The 21,060-nt window shown below is 44.2% G+C and overlaps 1 protein-coding gene across 1 annotated transcript; it reads right to left on the bottom strand.

The window, feature by feature from the left end:
* Nucleotides 1–1,469: 1,469 nt before the first annotated feature.
* st14b (ST14 transmembrane serine protease matriptase b) lies at nt 1,470–19,631 on the bottom strand. The gene is made up of 19 exons (XM_036524790.1): nt 19,209–19,631; nt 11,558–11,714; nt 11,186–11,316; nt 10,438–10,508; nt 9,925–10,112; nt 9,215–9,250; nt 8,870–9,104; nt 8,348–8,490; nt 8,153–8,250; nt 7,796–7,905; nt 7,455–7,588; nt 7,127–7,231; nt 6,653–6,760; nt 5,965–6,081; nt 5,299–5,421; nt 4,904–5,093; nt 4,273–4,544; nt 3,912–4,048; nt 1,470–3,773 (listed from the first exon to the last, which is right to left on the bottom strand). The coding sequence occupies exons 1-19, from the start codon at nt 19,251–19,253 to the stop codon at nt 3,612–3,614; spliced, it is 2,562 nt and encodes an 853-aa protein (XP_036380683.1). The 5' UTR covers nt 19,254–19,631; the 3' UTR covers nt 1,470–3,611.
* Nucleotides 19,632–21,060: the final 1,429 nt, after the last annotated feature.

A 21,060-nucleotide genomic window follows, 5' to 3' on the forward strand; every position in this document is an offset into this window, starting at 1 on the left:
TTGTTTGGCAATACTGGGGACATTTTTACGTCACATTCCTAGGAAAATTCAAGGATGCTTTGAATTTGATTATCAAAACGTTTCTCGCATGTCTTTCGTGGATCAGGTTACACACCCTCCCACTTCCCTTGAGTCCTCGCTTTGAGCAGTCAGGTAGCCTACACGCGGTCTATATAATGAAAAAAAAAAAAAAAAACATACATTTTACTCTTGACTGCACCACAATTCAAATGCAAAAGCTATAAATCTCCACGAAAATAACAATTTCCTAAGAAGACTGCAAAAATCGGTGGACACTTTTTAGAACCATTATTAAAGCATTAAATACAGACAGTTACGAAAAAAGCAATGAAACCCAGTCTGAGAGGTGGTATTACAAAAATAATAATGTGATACGAGTGCTCTATATGCGAGTCTGAAAAGGGTGAATAAATATTCTGTACTGTACCGGTGATATGTCAAAAAAAGGAGACAGCAGCCATACAGCTCCATCTTAACTACGATCAGTTCCAGGTTATATTACACTTTCTCTTATGCCCACCTCTTCCTCTGTACTGTAAGGAGTACCACCTCATCTTCTTGAATTTCACAACCCTGACCACTGTGAGAGGCGTTCCTGAAGCAGGTAAATGTGAAGACAGGTGTACAGTGCAATGTCCATCACAAAAACAGGTTTTCCATCTAAAAATATCTACTTCCATGTGATGAGTTAGCATTTTAGCCAAAGTTGAAAAAGTTTCATGAAGATAACAGTCATAACTGTTGCAAAGAAGAGAAAAAAAGAGAGACATAAAACATTTCACAAAGATCTCTTTATTCAGCATTAGAACACAACAGTGACAGAGGGTCCAACAGGAAGCAGGGCGAGGCCCAACTGCAAGACTCCTCTGAAATAAGGCACATTGTGGGAATGCCAACTCTACTCTTACAGAGCAGGAAGTAGAGCTACTGCTACTATATACAGTACACATACACACAGACACACACACATATCTATCTCTCTCTCTCACTTACACACACACACACACACACACACACACACACACACACACACATTTTGACAAAACGTACAGGGTGAATGGAATGACAAAAGGAATGCACACACACATTCACAAAGTTTATCATGAGAATTCAGGTTAAGAGATGAAAAACACCAACTTTTATCCTTCACCCAAAACACACACTACTCACAATGGTGCAACTTTCAACTAGATCTGATTTACACACTTCACAGGATAAGAACAAAAAACAATAAAATACATACATTAACAAATGTGGATACAGGTTAATTGTCTAAACTATTGATCAGCTTCAAAGCTACAAATACCAACATGCAGTGTAACTAATCATGACATAATAATAGCCTAATAAAAAGATTCTCATAATATGATATCATTAAAGAAAAATTCACTGTGAAAAGACATACACCTCAATGGAATGAAAGAGTAAACAAAAACATATATGACGGATATGGAGTACTGAATGTGGAGTAAGGTTTTTTTAAAGTAAAATGTAAAACACGAGTAATACATCAATTCATTTGGGATTCATAAACATTAAAAACACTTGAAATTGTCATCACACATAAGAGTTTCCTGATTCAACCGGTTCTGTCTCAATACCAGAGATGAACCAGTTTGTGTCAGCACAGCTCTGGAGGTCATTCAACAATGAAGGCAGTCATGGCAATAACAGACAGTATAAAAAGACACTTGCATTGACTTCCTGCATCATCAGACCTTCAAATACTGCACTTACACAGAAATCCAGCTTTCTGCTATCATTGCTTGGGGGAACATGCACTGTGCATGCACATGCACACATAAGCTCTCTGAACACTCTGGCAACTCATATCTAAGGATTCTGAGATGAACAGACCCAACCCATTGAGTGGTACAGATCAATGTAGAGCAGGAGTGTCAAGATCTATTGCTGCAGGGAATGTGGCAGCAGTGTACTACAGCAGTAACAAAAAGGGTTTGTAACCTGAAATTTTCAGTTTGCAGGTTTGATTCCCTGGGGGGACACCACTGTTGTACCCTTGGGCAAGGTACTTAACCCATATCTGGTAAATATCCAAGTATATACAGTATATGTAAAAAAGAGTAACAACTGTACATTGCTCTGCAGAAGCACCTTTGCTAAGCTTAACATGTCCAGTAAGATAACAAGCCAAATACATTAATACCCATGCACCTCTCAGAAGGCTCAGCAGTAAAACATAGACATGGGGCAAGTACAATCTTCTCTCATATTTTAATTTCTCCTTTACAAACATGGAAAAATCATAGAGACAATTAGATTAATTAAATAATAATGAACAAAAGTTGCAGCAAAAATAAAGATATGCTCACACATGCCCCTGCAGGAGTGGAGTCTGACACACCTGAGACAGAAAGCAAGCTGCAACTGCCTGAGTTTGAAGTCTCGGCACCTGTTACATTCAACATTCTCTCCCTTTATCCGCATACCCTGTACAAGGAATTGTGGTAACTGCTAAACCACAGTGTGCTGGTGCAAAACAAATACAACACATCACTGACATCACTTTTCTTAAAATATTCAAAAGCAATCATAAAAACATATGAATATTACATATGAAAACAACATTAAAAGTAACCCTAAGTAGTCCAAAGCCAAAGTGGTCACATTTTAAGAGGCAGTTATTTGACCCTCCCGACCCCAATCCCAACCAAGTGCTCAGAGCAGCAAAATCGTTATATTCACTGACTCACCATATTCACTGACTACATAAAAAGAAGACATAAAGCAAACAAAGAGCATGGCTGGGTGGGATTCTCTCTAAGACTTGGGGGTTTATTCAATGGTCAGAGTGCTGCAAACATTTTGCTCATTTTGTCTGATGGAAGGTGCAGTTCTGAGTGGATACCTTGCATGTTCAAAATCTGAGCTAGACCTCCCACCACTCTTTTAAAGGTTTCCTGGTGCACCGTCTGAATGCAGCCCAAGATTACTAAGTAGCTGTGCGTTGGTATAAGGACGGTTGCTGCATCAGTAGTACACCTTGCAATTGCAGAGGCTGCGACATCCCAGTGTGACCAGCCAAACACTGCAGAAATACTCCCAGAGTTAAATACAGCTGTATCACCCAACTGCTATCTTATTTACAACATTCATTACAGCACTCAAGAAAAGACTGTATATGTATTTACAAACTTTAAAAACGTATAACAATAGCTGCTCTGCCCCCCAAATAAGTACATAAAGAGAAGTATTAAAATAGTAAAAAAAAAAAAAAAAGTTTTCAGAGAGTCTGTGGTCCAGACGGTGGGTATTGGGTGTGGCTGGCTTAATGTTTGGAGGAATGATGGGGGGGGGGGGGTGGCAACAGTGATCTCCCATTGCACTCTTCTCAGAATGAGGCCATTGGAGCAGTGCTCTGTGTGGGCTTAACGTGCATCAGCCGCATTATTTGAGTGATGCCCAAAGTGGGTGCGACAGTTGAACACCTGTAGGTCCATCAGCCTCCGGCCACTGGGGGTCCCAATGTGGAGTGCTCTTCAGAAACAGTTCCCTTTGCAGCCTCCATCCCGATCAGCGCTCCCCCCCACCCCCTTTGTGAGCCCCACTCTCAGACCCTCCTCCCCCTCCTAAACCCCTGTCTTCTCCTTGATCCAGGCGCGGAATTCGGTGACCCGCGTGTAGATGCCGGGCTTGTTCCTGCGGGCGCAGCCGTCCCCCCAGCTCACCACCCCAGCCAGGTACTGCCGGTTGTTAGAGTCCTTATAAGACAGCGGCCCCCCGGAGTCCCCCTGGTGGAGAGAGACAGAGAGAGAGAGTGAGCGTAAAAAAGGGTGCATGTGTATGCATGTGTGCATATGGATGTGGATGAGGATGGTTTTTTTTGCCCCACTGATGTCACCTTTGACCTCAGAAGAAGGTGAAGTTACCTGGCAAGCGTCCACGCCCCCTTTCAGCACGCCAGCGCACAGCATGCGTGAGGTGATCTGCCCGCCCATCAGCTGGTTACACACCGTGCTGTTAATGATGCGAACCTCGGCCTTCTGAAGCACGGTCGCACCAGAGCCTGTGAGAGAAAACACAGTCGTTACAGACACACAGTACTGCTCACATGCTTAACCACAGGTCCATTCCTACACAGTCATTACAAATGTGCACGCAGACACACAGACATTTGTTAAAAAGTTAATATAAAGGTATAAGCATTTCATTCATTGGCTGTTTGGCTGTTGATGATTGATGTTGATGACATGCACACAAGCACGCACGCACACACACACACGCACTCACCGCCCTCTCGGGTGGCACCCCAGCCTGTGATCCAAACGGACTCTCCTGCAGGGAAGTCGTAGGTGGAAGGGGGCAGGCAGATTGGCCAGATGTACTGGCTGAGGGGCACAGGGGTGTCCAGCTCCATTAGGGCGATGTCGTTGTCGAAGGTGTAGGTGTTGTAGTACGGGTGGGGGATGATCTGCTTCAGGTTCCTCTGGAGCGTATTCTGGCTGGGCTTCTGCTGAACGTGCAGTCCCAGGTAGGCCTCCCAGGTTTGTGGCTGAGAATACCTGTTCACACACATGCGCACACACACAGAGTCAACTTTCATCCATCTACACCGGACTACTCAAATCAAACTAACCTTAGTTTAACAATGCAAGGTCAACAGTTTAGAAAAGCTTTTAACCCTGTAATTTGCAACAGTTGTTTCATAGGTTGCTATTGATATTTGATGTTATTATTAAGGAATATGTATTGCTTATATTGGTCCCTTTCCTGCTTGGTGTTTTTTTGGACTAAATAAAAGTGATTGATAACTGATTGATCAGATAATGATTCAGTGATTGTGAGGATTAGGCAGGTGGTCATGGTGTAAATGGATGGACAGTGAGGTAGCCAGGGCTGGACGGGGCTTGTTCAAACTTACTTGACCTTGTCGTTGTCCTGCACGCAGTGAGCAGCGGTGACGAGCCAGCGGTTGTTGATGACGGAGGCACCGCACACGTGACCCATTCCCTTGACGTGGAGGCTGACCTGCCATGGCCACTCCCCCTCCAGGGCGGCGTCCCCGCCCACAATGCGAGACTTGCGGGGCACAAATTCCAGCGTGCCACACTCTGCATGGGGGAAAGAACAAACACACACACACACACACACACACACACACATAAACAGACAAACCACATACATACACATGATTATATAAACAACAACATGCATACAGAGAAATACACAAACACACACAATAAACACTAGTCCAGAGCTACTCTGTTGGGTCTGTCTGCTGCTGTATTTGGGGGACAGCGCTGGGGGCAGGCTTACCGCAGTTAGCCTCGTCCGAGCCGTCTTCACAGTCCTTCGCGCCGTCGCACATCGGGTTCTGCTTGCTGATGCACTTGTTGTCCTTGCACTTGTAGGTGTACTCTGTGCACGGGAGGACTGAGTCTGCAAAGAGGGGAGAGACCATTCAGCCACACAATGCAGCTCACTGCCCTTGCTGTCCTCGGCTCAGGAGCCTTGCCAGAAGTAGCTTCTCAATCACGATGGTGCCACTCAACTCCAGTCCCAGAGGTTTGATATCAGGCAGGATTTCACTTCTCTAAACCACCATAACTGGGGAAAGAATCCAATCACGGCTATGACTGAAGTTGGTTAAACGCCTGGCTGAAATTAAGGCCTGTGGACAGCGGGTCCACAGATATTCTACACACTGACCAGATATTCAGCTACATGGTGCTTCACATTTAAAATTCTGTCTCCACCAGTATTCTGATTTGCTGGCTCGTCATTAACACTCTCCACAGGAGGTGGTCTAAAGCAGAATAGCTAGCACAGCAATTCAGACAACACTGGGACCTCCTAGGTAAGGAGGTGAGGAGGACAGAAAGAATAAAGCACCTGAATATCTGACTGTAATACAGAACACCTGTGCTGCGGGTCTATGGGACCGGGGCTGAGCAAACCCCGGTTCACGGAGATGACTCTCACTTCTTGTGCAGCCCAGTTCGTCGGTGCCATCGCCGCAGTCGTCAGTGCCATCGCAGGCCTTCTTCGCCGAGATGCAGCGCTCGTTCCGGCAGGTGAACTCGTCAGATTTACAGCCCCCTGCAGGAGGGGAACGGGGCGAAACTGAGGCGTGTATCGTGCACCCATGTTAATGGTCCACTTAACGGCCGTCTGGTAAACATAAACCCCTGGTAATTGTCTGATCTCAATTGCTTAACAATTTATAAAAGGCAACTTTTTTTTGTGTTTTATCCAACCAAGAACACTTATCCTGTATTTAATCTCAAAATGCTTATTTCTTTTTTAAATGTTCAACCCCAATTAAATGTACATATACGTTGGAGGTAATTCCACTTCTGAGGACTGTATCTATTTTACTTTTCACCAGTGTTTCTGACTTAATTGGTCCAATTATTTCATTAGAATCCATGATTTAGTAGTAATTAAGCAACTGAGTGCAGAGGTTTGAACATACACAAGCATACACATGACTTTCTGAGATTAGATTACAATAATGACAGTCAAGCACTGGCATCTTTGCAGAAAAAAAAACTCCCTTTAAACTATGAGGAAGAACATCTTATCACCAGCACAGATATTATCATTGCTACGGATGCCATCACTGTGACTGTACCATTGCTGGGTGATGTGTCTCTGCAGTGGACCTTACCACAGTTATCTTCATCCGTGTTGTCTCCGCAGTCATTGACACCGTCACACTGCCAGAACTTGGGCTTGCATAGAGAGTTCTTACAGGTGATCTGAGAATCCTCACACTCTGCAAAGAAAAACAACCTCTGGTCAGACAGTTCCCACCAGCATATGTCATTTCCCAGAACCATGGTAACTACTGGAGCATTATTCCATTACACATTTCATATATACAGGTACATGTGAGTGTGCAGTTGTATATGTACAAGAGTTGTGTATTTTTGTGTTTATAGACTGTGCATACATACCTGTATATATCCTTTTCAGGTCTGTGTGTGTCTATATGTCATGGTATGTAAGCCTGTGTGACAGTATGTGTGTGGATAGAGTGTTCTTGTAGGCGCATGCATGTGTTTGCATGTATGTGCATGTGTGTGTGTGTGTGTGTGTGTGTCTTGCGTGTGTGTGTTGTGCCTGAGGAGTCTGTACTTACGGCAGTTCTTCTCATCACTGTTGTCTCCACAGTCATTCCAGCCGTCACACTTCAGGCTGAGGTTAATGCAGATGTTGTTGGCACACTTAAACTTGGCTGGACAGGCTGTTGGGGGACAGTGTGTCAGGGAAGGTGTATCATAGGAGGAGGTGTGTAAAGCTATGGGTGTGTGACAGAGGGGGTTGTACCACAGAGAGGAGAGTGTTGTAGAAGCATGGGATCATCTTACACACAATAGGTAGGATACTGTATTTATGAAAAAAGGCATTGCTTTGTGGCAGCTACCGACAGGATGTGCCAGGACTGTCTCGATGGGCTCTTGACTTACGGTCTGAGGGGTCAAAGGCCTCGTATGTGGCACTGAAGCCCCGGTCCACATAAGACTGGTCAGAGATGAACATCAGTATCATGGTGTTGCTAGTGCTAGGGATCACAGTGTTTTGGAGCTTTGATCCACACAGCCTGAAACCCAGAGGAGACAGGAGAATTGTGAATCTTTCTCCTAGTCACACTTATACGCTTGCAGATATGCAGCTGCAGACAATCACTATTTAGAATTTTGTAGAATTTCATTAATACCAAATCTGCCTATAGTACTACTGTTAACATCAACCATAACAAAAAGGGACAAAATGGTTTAAAATCAAACAGCACCAAAACTCAACTGACTTGGTTTTGTTGATCTCCAGGGAGTCCTTGAGACATTGCTTGTTGCCCTGTCCTGGCTCCGTCATTAAGAACTTGTTGAACTGTACCTTGACATACTTCCCCTCTGGGACCTGCAAGAGAACAGAGAGAGTGTCACTGCCATTGTCGTCATCGTCCACATCACCATCACTATCATCATGATTATCTTCATTATCATGCCAGAGTGTACCTTAAATAGCAACATTATTCACGACTTTACAGTGAGGAGAAAAACACTGAAATTTTCCACATGTGCGTGAAAGCCAGCTGACTGTGTTCAGATTCTTCACACAACAAACAAGCTGCGTTGTGTGGTGGGAAATCACATGTACTCCTCACCTTGATGTCCCAGGAACACTTCATGAGGGGAGGGTAGTAGGAAGGATAGTTGGGTGATGTGAAGGTTCCCTTGAGTCCCGTTAGCTTACCGCCACACACTGTGAGGAACAGTTCTTGGGTCAGTTAAAAGTTGGGTGGGGGAGGGGGTCTCCACCACACTGCATTGGCTAGCTACAGTCTCATGCCGGTCTGTACCTATATTCTCCCGAGGGACCTGGCTGAACTGGGCCCTGAAGCCAGGGAAGTTCTTCTCCTCGTTGGTGACCAGCGTGACCAGCATGACGTTCCCGGAGGAGATGAAGGTCAGTGGCTCGTTGGGAGCATAGTAGCCACACTTCCTGCTCATGCAGAGATACACCAGTCAGCCAATGAGAGCAACCTCCATTTGTTCAGAGAATGGGCTCTGTTGAGTGCTTCAGTAAAAACTTCTTAGGGTAACAGAGCATTAATACAGATAAAGAATTATCAAATTTTAACCAGTGGGCAACAACAATGAACAACAACATCTGGAGTTGGTGCTTTAGTGACAGATGGCCATAGGAGTTCTATATCAAAGTTCATATCAAGTTCATATCAAAATGGAGACCCTGTGTTTCACTTGCTAATAAAGTAATGTAATGCAGTTAGTCTCTGCAAAAGATTAAGTGTTTCATCCACCTTCCAGCCCGTATGCCACAGCTCACCAGCACACCCTCAGAGGAGCCAGGTGAAACTCACTCTGCCATGACGCGCTGCTCGATGGCGACCAGCGAGTCGTACACCTTCATGAAGTCCTTCCCGCAGTCGTTCTCCAGGTTGAAGTTGACGAACTCCAGCTTGATCCTGTTGCCCACGTCCGCCCGCAGCTCCCACTCGACATAGAGGTTTGGGGGGTACGGGTTGTCCGGGAAGCCAGGCGACTCCAGGATGTCCGTCCGGTCTTTGTGGGTGTGGTAGGAGTACCTCTGCCGGTCTGGGGAGGGGGTGGGGGGGGGGGGGTCGATTAATGTACTGTAGAGAGTTCCCATGGGCAGATGACACAGAAGACGCAGGAAGGTACAGACTGCTGCAGACATGTCTTACTTTTCAAGGTGGTCCTGACCATGCGGGCATCCACAGCTGTAAAGGAATGACAGAACATCAGCACATATTGGGGGGGTGGGGGGTGGGGGGGATGACTGCCATCACACACAGAGACTGCATACACTCCTTTATCCAAGTCTGCACCTTTCACCAGATGGTTAAGCACTGGAAGATGCATATATTCTTTTAGACTCAAGATATAAAGAAATCGACTACTGCTGCCATGGGTTATGAAGAAGGCATTTTTAAGGGTATCCATGACACTAATTTTAGTTATTGAAGTGTAAAATGGACACAGAGGGCAACAGCACGTGACTGTGGAGGCAACATTCATGAAAAAGTGATCATAAATAATGATCATAATGATCATAAATCTTTTGTACCTGCTGTAGTGGGGTTTAGGGCAACACAAAGAACCTCTGTTGTACTGTAGTGAGATTGGCTTTGTTTTTGTTTTTAGCGTAAACCACTCTATGACCAACAGGTACTGTAGAGTCAATAGATTTTGTAATGAATGTTGTTGCTACACTTACTGTGATACAGTTACAGTGTACTGTTTTCCAACACACAGTAGTTTGATGCATGCCATCCATGTCCATTTTACAACTAGATGGACACCTTGTAAGAGAGTGGTTGCTATGGCAAACGAAAACAGCCAGGGTGGACTCTGATTGGACGCTGCCTGGCCCTGTAGCAGGACTGTTCCTCACCTCCTGACACAATGTCCTCGAATTGCAGGGTGTTCACAGGTCTGCGACCCATGCGCCCCCCCCGAGATTCGGACACCTGGAAGCGGGACGTCATGGCCTTGTCCACGGCCTCCGCCTGCTCATTCGGCACGTTGAACTCTGACAGGTAATAGGCGGTCACCGAGTGTTCATTTGCGTCGCCACCTTCACTGGAGCAGACAGACGGGCAGAAAGGTCAGGAGGGAGAGATCAAAGGAGGGAGGGGTGTGGGATAAACATAAATGTCAAAATGCAGATACTTCAGGTGTTTAGGATTCAAGTGAAAAAAAAGACAGATAACTTGGGCCTGTATAGGAATCATGAAGAGCTGTGTTTGTTTTAATTTTTTAGTTGCTGCCATAGACATCATTATGATGAAAGGGTTATCCAACAGGTGAACAATTACAAACAAACATGCAGTTTTATTGAGAAGTAGAAAATGGAAATCTATTGACAATATGAAATAATAAGACCCCCCAAAAACAAAAAGAATACCTCAAGGCTTGCACTGTGGACCCCTTGTAATATTTGGACAGTGGTGCTGTTTTGGAATAGATGCTCTTCAGCTGTAAGACAAGGGAGGCCATCTGAATGAACAACTATATGGATGGGCTATATGAATGGGTAAGACACAAGTGATGCCGATGTGAGGAGAAACACTATCTTTAATCTGCAGAACTGCCATAGAGTTTTAAAGTGTGTAGGGGTTGTGCCAGGCATTATTAGTTTCTCATCCACTACTCAAGGGGGAGCTCCTCTGTCTGAGGGGCTCTGTGGAAAACTCTGGGGGGCCAGCTCCGAGGCTAGCGCTTCCTTAGCATTCTATCACAGGCACTGAATTGGTTTAGTGGCAGTGTTTATTTAGAGTGCTCTGAACCTAGAACATGCCACCTCTGAAAAAGAAATGACTTTTTTTTGACCATCATAACAGAAATATCTGAAAAATAACATAACTGAAAAGTAATATACTGAAATTTAATGTGGTGTACACCAAGGCAGAACAACCACTTTATTTGCAATCATGACAAAAGGAAATTGGCTGCTTATTAGAGATCTCTGTTGAAAAGGGTATCTTTGTTAATCATATACAACAGTCCACAACAAACAAAGCGTAGATAATAAATAAAGATAAGGCTTCTGCCTCCTCTGTTACCAATGTTATTTATCTAAAATGCTTTTGATATTTATATATGAAGAATGATGTTTGTTTTATAATGGATCAGCATGCTCAGGGTTTTCTCACCTGCTTCTCCACCTGGAACGCCAGGTTTCTGAAGGCTGTGCTGTTGGGGTTCTCATAGTCCTCCTGGAACATCTGGTTAGTGATCCTCATGGAGCCGCTGTATATCTTCTGGACCTTCTGGGCCCTGCGATCTGCATGTTCACGAGACCACAGGGAAAGACACAAAGCACACACTAAGGTAACCAGTTCTCCAGCACCCTGAAAGCAAGCAGGGGGTACTCTCCAAGAGGAGGATGACGAGAGAGAGAGAGCTAGGGAAAGAGAGGATGAGAGAGAAAGAAGGAGAATGAGAGAGAGGGGAACAGAGAGGGAGAAAGGATGTGGGAGAAAGTGAGAGATGAGGAGGCGAAGGAGGGACTGAGGTACACTCACATTGGAAATGCCAGACCACTAGTCCTATGATGAGCGCGATGACAGCAGCTACGATCACCACGATGATGGCAATGCCAACTTTCCCCACCCTCTTCTTCTCCAGCTTCTTGGAGTTGGAGGCAGGCAGGAACTGGATGGAAGTGTCCCATTCGGGGTCCTGCAGGCCAGACGGGATGGTTAAAACACACAACCAAAGACTGAGTACTGTCCCGTCTGCAGACACTGAGGGGCAGTTGAGACCACAGAGTTGAGGATGTTGAATTGACTTGTGTCACTTTGTGTGTGTGTGTGTGTGTGTGTGTGTGGGGGGGGGTGACAGACACCCCTTTATTAATGAGCGAACACTGGACAAATGGAAATTAATTCATGGCCCTTGTAGCTGGGTCCAAGTTCAGAGTCATGGAGAACAGGTTTGGACCGTGGGGTGTACATCCCTGTATGACATAAAGGAATAGGGAAATGGCTGTAAGTCATTATTTTCCGTGAGACGCAGGAATGAATAAGCCTAGGTGTATTGGCACATTTAAAGGTCAAATTCCAATAAACAAAGAAATGCTCACCAAGGATGGTTTGGGAAGCAAGTAAGAGGAAACAAGTTGTTTATTCTACCTAATCATTCATGTACTACACAGACTATTGGCTGGGAGTCCCATGACCGTCAAAATTTCAGTGACAGATCACCCTATGCTACAGAAATACAGCTGTTTGAGGATCTGTTATTTTTCATTGCAAATTTCACTGTTCTTCTGTACATTTCAAATATGAAACTAACATTTCAACTGGCTTTCTCATGTTCAAGCACTGTTCTGTGACCTGCAATTAGACAAATAAAACAACAACCCAGTAATTAAGGAAAACATGTCAAGTTAAATTTGACCATCAAACATGCCTTGATATAAAAACAGATTATGTATTCCATCACATATCGTACGCACTGTGAACAACCAAACTGGACCGACAAAAACAGCAGCATCCCCTCTACCTTCACTCCTGTTAGTTAGTTACCAACTTCATTTACACACTGCCAAAAGTATTCAAAGTCAACTGGAACTGGAGTGACTCTGGCCACCTCTGCAAGTTTCGCCCAATATGGATACATTGAGCTGGAGTTACAAACAAGAACCGTGCATAGTGGCTTACTGTGTAATGCCCTGTTGCATGCATAGTGCATGTGTAGTGTTTATTTTTATGGGTTATTCAGACCCATGCTTTACCTTACCGCTACCTGGCAGCCACAGGTAATCTTGGTTGCACGTTAATGAATTAAGTAATACAGGATTAGATACATTTTACCTCACAGTTTTCTGTATTACCGTTTTTTTCTTTTCTTTTAATACAGTTTTCTGTATTACCGTTTTATTTGTAATTTTCTTTGTGTGTACACGTGTAAACCTGTTCTGCCTGCCAACCTGAGGACCACAATGGAAATAAATCTTGAGACTTTATTATGTTATACTCAATTTGTTTTTGATGCAGTGTGTCCACCTTGCGGGAATACTATTTTTAAGTTCATCAGAATTCAATCAATCAATCAATCAATCAATCATGTGCCCAGTATCACTTGTCTACAGCTACACTGCAATAAGCTGTTGTTGTGATGTGATAAGTGACGGATTTGAGATTAAAAACACTGAGTTGCAATACAACAGTTACGCAAGTAAACCTGACTGGAGGCAGTGATGAATTTCAAACAGGCAGAATATTACTAGGTAATGAAACCACTTGCGCCACCATTGGAATGTCCTGTCGGTATTCTAGAAAAAGCTGACACTTACACCTACAGATACATGCTTGCCTGATATGCATTTACCCTCACAGGCACACACATACCAACATTTTCCTTAATATTGAACATTTTATACAAAATTAGTATTATTAGCAAAGTGAACCATCTTGGGATCATGAATAATCTTTAGCTCTGTGCATTTTAGTCACACATATTTCCCAAAACATACTTCCTTCCTTTTAGTGAAAGGCTGGTTGCACTGGTCTTAAGCCTGATGATGATGTACCAGACCCACAGACAGTCCACCCAGCTGCAGGAGAGAGTGCAGAGTGATTATGGGACACACCAGGGCTTTAGCTAACCGCACCACGATGTTTAGCAGTTTCAATGGGAGCATTGGAAACCTGCTAAGCTGCTACGGGAATCTTGCAAAAACAACATCTTAGGCCTCCAGCAAAAACATAGAGGAACGTGCTCGCAGGACGGGTGTGGGAGTGCTGCGGGTCCCGGTGAGCCGGAGGGCTGCGAGGAGGAGCAACAGAGTGACACCATTCCTGTCAGTCGGAAAAAACGTTCTCACCGCCGTTGGCGGCAGGAAGGAGGGAGGAGAGAGCGAAGTTCGCGCTAGCGTGAATGCTGCTGGCGCATTCTGACACCCGTGATAAAGCTGACTGATTTGCTTTCAGATTTGGCTCCTCATTTCACTATTGTGCAGCTAGGCAAAGCTAAAGGCCTGGCAGTCTCCCCCTCACTGTGACAGACCACAGAAGTCAGTAACTTCTAGGATGCAACCTAAACTGAACCACAAAGAGTGTGTGTGTGTGTGTGTGTGTGGGTTGGGTGGGAAGGGGGACGTTTGCGTGCTGAGTCATAAGCAGCCTCCATAACCTGCACCTTTTGCTGCCCCTGGAACGCCAGACTCACATGCACACATATGTGTGAGAAATGCGGACTATAGTACGTCCTACCCAGAATTTGTTTCCTGTAGTATCAGTTTGCCAATTCACTGGAGGACTGGAATTCACATTACCTCTATGAGCCAGGCTGAGACCCATTCCAGCTCTGCTGGTATGTGAAAGTGTTCTGACACAAGGTTACGTGCTCTAAGTTTACCTGAGTTCCCCATGCAGATAGGGTGGCCACTGATAACTTCACATGTAAATGGAGGTCCCTCACTGTCTGTGTAGCACACAGAGATACTGTTATGTTCCAGGTTACAGGTTCCCTTGCTAAGGGATTCGATTCAACTTTATTGTTCTCAGCTGGGGATATTTTTTGTACAGATCATAGAGAAAAAAAGACATGACATATTGCGGATCCAATAATATTGAGAAAAAGTAATAAGTAAGGCATGCATAACTAATAACAACTACGGAAGAGTCTTCTGTGTTCATATGGGTCTCCTGAGAAGTGAACATCAGCTGTGTCAGGCAGAAACATTTTTTGGAGGCGGGTACAACCACCTCTGCATTTCTAACACACACTATGCACTGGGGCGTGTAGATTCTCAGAAGTGCGAAGGCCAGGTTTGATTTATTTTATGTACTGATGAATTTACAAAGCCTGTAATGTCACAGTCACAGTGATATTGGGCAAGAAATGTCACGGTTCACTTCCATTCAGAAGGACCGTCCAATTGTGGAGACAAAACCGAGACTTTTCCTGAATTTCATAGTAGAGCACACTGGTAGAAAAGAGGTACAGCGGTACTCCTCTTGACTCTAGGGTGGTGCCACTTTCAGTAATGGATGGAAGGAGTGTGTGTGGGTGGGGATACAGAGGTAAGGTATGCACAGGTACATGTATGCACAGCAGTCAAGTCCACCACAGGGCTGGTATATACACACTCAGGTCAAAGTCATGCAAGTGAGACAGTGACACAAGGAGAAGATCACAAGCAACGACAGTGGTGAGAGGAAGTGACAAGTGTTAGAGACTGTGGCTACAGAGCCATGCTGCTCAACCGGTTCTCTAAATGCAAGTGGGCAGTGTCAGTGGTACAGTGTTAGGTAATGCTTCTGCTCATGACAGACTAGCTATGAACAATTTGAATTTGCCCTGCTAGCCACGTTGACCTGTACAAGTAATTTTAACGGTACAGTAACGGTTTAACGGTTCAGTACAGAGCATTGAGCAGTTTAATGTGCAAGCAGGCCACCTTATTTGTGTCTTGCCTACAATTACTGCCTGGAAAACAATGGATTCAAGTCAGTGCTCAGAGTTTTGGGCAGTGTGTTAGTACATTGAAGCTGGTTTTGCTATCAAAGAAACATTTAGTTTCACAAACTGATCACATTTAACTCTTCAACAAGTCACCCTGACAAAAACCATTGTCAACCATGACACACCACTGCTTAAGTGTAAAACAATGGGAGAGAGACAGACAGACAGAGTGAGAGAATGACACGCAGAAAACAGGGAACACAGAGACAGGAGGGACTGGTTAAGTGAAGCCACGCCTGCAAGACCTAATGGATTGTTAGTGATTGCACAACACCGAAATGAGTGTTGTTCTGTGTTCATATCTGGCTGTGGGAGTGGACTGACAGCCACAGTGTACCTGGCATACTGACAAGTATCTGGTGCGATCCAGTTGAAGTTGAACTTGCATGGTTTCTCTGGAATAATGGGGTGTAATCACTTGCGGTTTGCAGTAGAACCAACAATCCCTTTTCACAAGGCTGAAAACAACTCGTAACTGCTTTGTTCTACTCTGAGGCACAAGTGGAACTGTCAGGCTGATGCTGCTCGTAAAGCAGCTAGTTTGATCTCCTGTGACAGATGTCAGTATTAGAATCGGGTTAGAATCACAATCTCAGAACACGATTTCAGAGTACAGCTTCATCCAATCACATATTTATAATTTATGATTGTGCCATTCTTAAGGCAAACCATGGCCAGATAACTCCCCCCAGATTACACACACATGCGTGCACACAAACACACACACACAGACACACGCACACACACACATCAGGGGAATTACACATTTCAAAAAATATCATTATTTATTGATAAAAGTGATTCTAACAGCAACTAACTGTAAAAAACATGCCCTCTTTCAGACTGAAAACAGAAGGGACAGCTCCGGGTATTACTAATCAAACTACAGTACAGTCTCAGTCTTAGACATAACTATATGCATCTCCTTTAAAGTGAAACACTGCACGTCTCTTGGCAGGGAAAGCAATTATGGCATTTTATGTTGCAGCAGGCCCTGCCCCTGTTCAGAAAGGTGAGTTACTGTCTGGCAGTAAGGCGGATAGGAGCAGTTTTTTCCACTTTTATCCGCATGACTCATTGTCATCAAATCACAGGAAGGAATACCGGTTTCTTGGAATTCCTGGAGAGACGCTTGGCTCATGGTGGTCTGTTGCTGTAGCAGAGCCAAAAAAAAAACACTGGGATGAAACATGCTGGCATAAACCATTGTTGAGACTCTTCTCACTGTCCGCTAAAAAGTAGGATTTGATGACAGCAGAAGTTCAGCTGGAACACACCTCCACTTGACTGCAGTAAGCTGGCATGAGGGTATGAAATCCCAAGTAATTTCAGCACTGGATATCACAATTAGTTACACCTACAACTAGCGTACAGCAAATACTATCTGTGTTCTCAACCTGTGTGATTCTGTTGGCACGTTCATAAGGAGATCGATGCTGAAAACGTTTCAGGTTCACCATCTATATGAATTTGCGTTGTAAAAGATCGGCATATGAACAAATAGCTAAAAATGAACTGTGCATTTTCTAAGAAAATTCAGGCAGTGGAAATAAACATGGGCAAATTGCTCAAACCCAGTCCCTCCCTCCAAAACCTTGCATTTCACCACGACCTCAGGGTACCTTTCAATTGCAGAATGCGTGGAGGGGGCCCTTTGAGAAGAGCACAGACTATGCCTCACACTGGAGACCAGACCTGCTTTTGGTTGGCTTGTCAACGCAGGCCTATGCAATCTACACTCATGTGTTTCTCATGTGTGAAGCGGAAACACTCAGTTGTTGCCCTGGTTCCATGCCCCCTCCTCCTTTCCATGTAAATAGGTCCGGTCCACTCCGGTCTCCACAGGATCCACCGTGCCTCTGTATGGGCTCCCCCACGTAGGCGTGTGGCAGGGAGAACTGAGTGAGAGATGAAACCGCGAGTGACATCATGCCAGCGACTCCCACTCTCACCCCCCCCCCCCCCCCTCCCCCCCGGCCCTTCTCTCTAGAGGGTGCTGTGGAGCAGGTAATGGCGTGGAAGGTCCTGCAACAGCTTGCCTGAGGGAGCCAGCTCAAGGCTGTCAGTAACTGCTGGCATTGGCAGTGGCTCCCGAATGGAGCTTAATCCCATCGTCTCGTCACGCATCGCAAAACAAGCGCGTGCCACGCCACGGCAAAACAGCCAAGATTGCGATCAGTGCACCTCATTTCACTCCTCAGTCCAAACCCGCATTTCATGATGATAACATCCTTTTTTCAATCTTAACATTTGACAAAATCTGTCAAGGAATGGAAGTCAAAACTACTCCTCTGGGCTTACATAGCTTCAGTGAGGAATGTATTGGTGAAGAAGGCTCTGCCACTTCAAAGATGATGGTAGCCGCTTAGATGGCCCGGAGAGCTGGAGTGATGCGCTGAACACTGTCACGGCAGGGGCCTGCTCTCTGAATGAGTGATGTCTCCTAGGCTCAAGAGGCCACTAGAGTGAAGACACATTGATGAGAATGCCACTGCTTCACATGCTAGGCCCTCTATCCCCCCATGAGAACAACCCTCATGTTGTCAAAGATGAAGACATCATTGTGGAAACATGGAGAGCGCTGCGGATGGAGAATGTCCTTTTTTTTGCTGCTGGAATGGCACAAAGAATACAATATATCTTGCCTGCATATGCCGTCCCTAGCCTGAATGCACCTTTCCTCAAGCAATGCTGTTGTATCTGGTGCCACACTTTCAACAGCTATGAATTATCAAGTCTACATATTGGCTGTACCTGCAATTGCTCCAAAGCGCTTCCATGAGCCCGAGCTAACATAACATTAGTGATTACAGTTTTGGTTGCATTGAGCTGTAAGGTTCTTCAAATAATGTATTCATACCCAAAGCGAACCCGAACATCTTCAAAGATCTATGTGAAACTTGAGAAGTGAGTGGCAGTGCTTTGTTGTCAGGAGCAACAGGTGTCAGGCCTGCCTGGTTGTGAATGCTTCACAGGGTCCAGGCTTAAACCTTTTGTGTGACACTGGGGATGAGGCCCAATGAGCAGCATCTTGCAGCCGCTGAACTGACTGCTTAGCGTTAATGCCACAATACATCACATAAATACAGCTATCTACAATATACTCGAGGAGAGTGTACAGCTGTTATGTTTCAGGCAAACACAAGTCAGAAGGAAAACATTCATCTCAACTGGTTTCTTGTAAATTATAAAGATCTTCTGAACCCTTTTAATAGGTGGTGAACGTACTAGGTGTGTGTACTGGTTCAGAACCAATCCATGGTATGCATCATTTAAGCGTGTGCCTTTATAAACAAAACCTAACTCTAGTAAAATCAAAGCAAACAAAAAATGCAAGCTTGTGGTTTTATCTAATTTCTCTGACACAAGCAATAACCTTTGAAAGACTACGAAACCGTCCTCTACACAGCAACACTTTCTGAGACATCTGATAACAATTAATCCTTTCAAAACCTCAATCGAGAGTGAGATCTACTGGCTAACAAAGTCTAAAGGGCCACATAAATTACTCTTTACCAGTTCAAAATCAACAAGCGATAAGGTGATAAAATAATTAGCTTCGTCTACATGCAGAATAACCCTGTGAACGAGGTGAGGCCTTTAGCTCGCCATTTCATGTTATCACCATCAGAACCAAAAAAAAAAAAGAAGAATCAGCTGCGATGACCATGAAAAAGAAAATAAGAATGACAAATTTCATACCGGGGCTCTCGGGCTGTACCGCATTCCAGAATCCAGAGGGTCCATGTCGGAGACCTTGCACGAACAAACAGCAGAAAGTGTACTTTGTTCTCTTTCTTATCCCCTTTTCAAAACGCTGGGTTCCCCGGTGCCAAATCTAGTATTCTCCTGGCAAATTCCAAAGAGTCTATGGTTCTATTGTCTATTCTGGGCGGCTGTTGTCGACAGCAGGTGAGTCGCAGGTGCTGAAAAAACCTCCCCAAACAGAAGAAATAAAAATACTAAAATGTTTAAGAAAATAAAAACCTGCCAAACAATTTATGTTTTTCAAACCTATGCTCCATCGAAAACACTCCAACTGTGATGCCTTCAAGAACAACACGAAACTGTCCACAGCCAGGTACGTCGTTTCATTCGCGTCACCGAGAGTGGAAAGTCTTCCGGGCGTATTCAGGTTACGGCGGGCGTCACCCTTCTCTTTAACGATACTAACATGCGAGTCCAGGTGCACAGGTGATACCGTGGGAGGAGGGAGAGAACGTGAAAGGAGGAAGTGAGAACCGAATATACGAAAATATGTGAGATTAAGAGGATTATTGTAAAGGCCCTGAAAGCAGTATATTAGGAGAAGGTGTTGAGCTGAATGAATGATGAGCTGTCTCGCCACTTCTCCTAGTGTACACCACAGACCTTGTAGGGTTATGAGATTTCGTAACATATGGGTGCTATTAATATCGGTGTATGTAGTTTAAAAACTGTTGGTTTGTTGGTACTTTAGTAATGAACGAAACTACCATGAGAAAAATGAATCGAACAATTCAAATATGTAATTTGCCAATGTAATACTTGCAAACTATGCAGGCTATTGTCTGAATCATAGAAAACACATGCCGATGAAAACTAGACTTTTTGTATACAGTAGGCCTACACTATATGTTTTAGGCAACTATGACACACACGTTTTTGAGTCAATTAGAATTTCCAAAACAACCCGCAGTATAGTTTTTAATAGTTTAAACGAGTGAAAATTGTTCGCTGGTAAATTACTGTGCACTATAAAAGACGTACTTTGTTTGGATATCAGCCTTCTGCATTCACGCTGCCCCTGGGCATTATGTTTGGGCAGTCATTTACGGACATTGCATTATCTATGACCTGCGTAATTAGATTACCTTTCTTTCATAGCGCACATTGGGCTGGAGGTGCTGGAGACAACATGTAATGCATTGCAGCAACTAAGGAGTAACCGTATAGTGCTGTAGAATGCTGGGTTCTGGACTCAGCAATGTTGAATTAATAAAGAATGTGACAGGCATGTTAAGAAATGTATAGTGCGTTTCCCTACGGATAAAATACACCAAATAAACAATCTCCCTCTAATGCTTGCAGATAACTTTCAAAATTTAATGGCATGAATTACACAGCTTGAATCATAGCTTTCAAGCGTTCTAAAAGGTAAACATAACGCATTTTATCAGCCATGTGACGCACCCAACGAAGAAGACAAGAGCACAAGTAAACCAGAGCACAAACAAATGTGCAAGCAGTTTGTGAAGGAAGAGGCAGGACACATAACCTATGGAAGTAGTAGTGAGTTTATTGATGTGTTCCCCACATTAATTATCATCATTATCATCACCGTCATTTAGTTTAGTTTTAGATTCATTATATATATATATATATATATATATATATATATATATATATATATATATATATATATATATATATATTCATCCTTAATTGCCCCGCAATCAAGCAGGCTGTTACAAGATTTGAAGCCATATCGGTGCATAGTGAGATAGCCATACATAGGAGTTACTGTCACAGTAAGAGAAAAGAAAAGTAGAAAATAAAAACAAAAGAAAAAACT

This window comes from Megalops cyprinoides, chromosome 3 (genome assembly GCF_013368585.1).
Source record: "Megalops cyprinoides isolate fMegCyp1 chromosome 3, fMegCyp1.pri, whole genome shotgun sequence".
NCBI lineage: Eukaryota > Metazoa > Chordata > Actinopteri > Elopiformes > Megalopidae > Megalops > Megalops cyprinoides.

Bases quoted from the DNA above. Each gene is read 5' to 3' on its own strand.
- st14b (XM_036524790.1), bottom strand. From the start codon at position 19,253: ATGGACCCTCTGGATTCTGGAATGCGGTACAGCCCGAGAGCCCCG. The intron at 8,251-8,347 runs GTACAGACCGGC...TGTTCCTCACAG, and splicing joins GGTCCCTCGGGAGAATATAG to TGTGTGGCGGTAAGCTAACG. The intron at 4,545-4,903 runs GTAAGTTTGAAC...GTGTGTGAACAG, and splicing joins CAGGACAACGACAAGGTCAA to GTATTCTCAGCCACAAACCT.